We start from the raw sequence: 2,500 nt of genomic DNA, 5'->3' as shown, positions 1-2,500 counted from the left end.
ATTGCACATTATAGATACTAGCAATAATGGTATATCTTAGTCTTCAGTTAAGTAAAATAATCAAGATATATTATTTTGAAAATGATTAAAAATCTTAATCCAATTAACTACCTAACTTTGCCTAGTTTTGAAGTTAGTCCTAGCCAAGAGGGTACTTAGCCCCCTCTAGACCTCCTCTATTCAGGGCACTTAATGCAACATACCTAGTGCATAATACCTCAATAACACATTCCTTGCCATAAAATTCAAACATGGTTGTGGTTATGTATTCATGGCTACTGACAAACTGTGGACTGGAAACCCTCAATGAATTACCCGCATGCGCTGTTACGCTCTCTCAATAGATGGCGCAATATTTCCCATTATAGAGTGGGCATGATGTGGCCACGTCATTATCGGTCCTAGTTTCCTATCCTGAGGAATATATGAGATGAAGTCTCAGTTGCTGTCATGGCACAGTGTGAGGATTATTCATGGTCGCAGTATCATCACCTACACCATAAATACCATGAAGTGCCCTGAATAAGGGGTCCAGGGCTAGGGCTAACTTCAAAATTAGGCAAAGTGAGGTAGGTGATTGGGGTAAAATTTTGTATGCGAGATATGCCCCAAAGTAGCATGAAGTGCCTGAAAAAAGGGGGGCCTGGGGGCAAAGCCCCCCTTTGGCTAGAGCTAATTTCAAAGTTATATAGGTAATTGGGTCAAGATTTTTCATGAAATATACCCTGAATTCTTATTTTACTCTTCAATATCTCTGATCTCCTTCATGCCCTCCCTTACTATCGGGACCCATATTGTGGGGCATAGGGGCAAAATTGGAATAGTTCCTTATTGGATGACAAGTTGCCAGGAATGTCTACAAGCTCTGTCTTGCCATAATGTAGATATTCATATCCATTTTTAATGAAAATAAGTGAAGAGATGGGGAAAAGGAAGCAGATCTGTGATGACTGGGACACATCACAAAGCAGCCATACAGTACAGAGGCACATTACAAATGCTGCTTATCTGAATCACCTTCCTCTTCTCATTCTGCCTGCACATCCTGCATTGCTAGCACTTTAAAGCCAGAGGTCAGTATCTTGCTGTGTGCCATTCCTCTCTGAAGATTGGGTTTGGTAAAGACTATGGAAGGTGCCCTTCAAGGCTTTCTTTCCTGCAGGGGCTAGAAGAAGTTGGTACCATCCATGTGTGGGTTTTTTAATTAAACCTATCATTGTAAATATTATGGAAAATATAGTAAGTATAATTGGAATTGGCATCATCATCCTTTACATAGAGTTAATACTTAGATCAGATATACCATGACGACTCTTGGCAACTACATGTTACCACCTGTAGTCAGGCCAAAAACTTTGCATGTACATGATGAATCTGCAATGGGTTGGTGAATATTGAAGAAATTATTTAGATTGGCCTTTTCTCAAGTAAGTAATAAACAGCTGAATGCTAAAATCAGAGGGAAAAGGACCAACTTATAATATCTAGTAAGATATAACTTCACTCCAAAAGAAGTTATGTACTCCTTTGGGGGATGTATGTTCAGGGAAGAAGTGACAGATAAGCACTGGAAAAAAGAGTAGGTGCTGCTGCTTGCCAAGTTTCATTTCAGTTTAAAGTTTCAGTAATTATTTAGAAAAGGATATTGCAGAGATGGTCAACAAAGCTCCAGCATGCATAATCTGGCAAAATGAGGCTTGTAGACCCTCCCAGTGATTTATTGTCAAATTAGGATCTACTCCAGGCTCAATCTTTTCTGGAGTGCAAAAGTCAGACTAGGGCATCAATTGATGTGGTCTTATTCTAAATAATTCCAGAATTTTTCTCTTCTTTGCTTTTAGTTAATTTATTTATAGTCAGAAAATAAATTGGAGGTCTTGGATATGATGGTAATATGATTTTTTTTTGTCTTGCAGGAGGGTATTGTGGTGGCCCTAGATGTGGGTCCAGGTGTGCGGGCCAGCACAGAAACAAGCTTCTTCTCACAAGCAAAAAAATGCTTAACAAATATTCTACAAAGAAAGGTGAATATTATAATTACTATTGAATTTACAGTACTAGGTAGGAATTCAAATTTTATGACTGTAGATTATGAATAGTTTGTGTGTGTGTGTGTGTGTGTGTGTGTGTGTGTGTGTGTGTGTGTGTGTGTGTGTGTGTGTGTGTGTTTTGTTATAGAAGATTAAAAAGTTAAAAGGGCCTAAGTAGTGTAGCATCCATTACAAGAGGGTTCCCTTCCTCCCATCCCAACCAAAGCCTCCTGTTTATACCTTGAATTCAATGGAATCAACTTTTGCAGATGTTTGCAGAGAAGTGCAAGGATCAAGTGGGTGTAGTCTTGTTTGGCACAGATGGTACAGACAATAATCTTGCCAGTGCTGACCAGTATCAACATATTACAGGTATGATTTGCCTTTTTGTTTCCAACAAATCTCCTTTATATATATTCAATAAGATAAAACTTGGATTCTTTCCTTATTTGACAATTAATTGCCATAAT

The 2,500-nt window shown here is 38.5% G+C and overlaps 1 protein-coding gene across 2 annotated transcripts in view; it reads left to right on the top strand.

Moving 5' to 3' along the window:
* The window catches only part of LOC122262570 (DNA repair protein Ku80), a 21,845-nt gene that overhangs the window by 1,714 nt on the left and 17,631 nt on the right, over positions 1-2,500 (top strand). For both annotated transcript variants that reach the window (XM_043030591.2, XM_043030590.2), the window contains exons 2-3: positions 1,917-2,024; positions 2,300-2,402. In XM_043030591.2, coding sequence (XP_042886525.2) covers positions 1,917-2,024; positions 2,300-2,402 — 211 coding nt within the window. The remainder of the gene's footprint in view (positions 1-1,916; positions 2,025-2,299; positions 2,403-2,500) is intronic.

Source organism: Penaeus japonicus, unplaced genomic scaffold (assembly GCF_977035675.1).
Source record: "Penaeus japonicus unplaced genomic scaffold, GWHDUDI00000001_assembly GWHDUDI00000012, whole genome shotgun sequence".
Lineage (NCBI taxonomy): Eukaryota > Metazoa > Arthropoda > Malacostraca > Decapoda > Penaeidae > Penaeus > Penaeus japonicus.
This window is presented reverse-complemented; position numbering and strand designations above follow the sequence as displayed.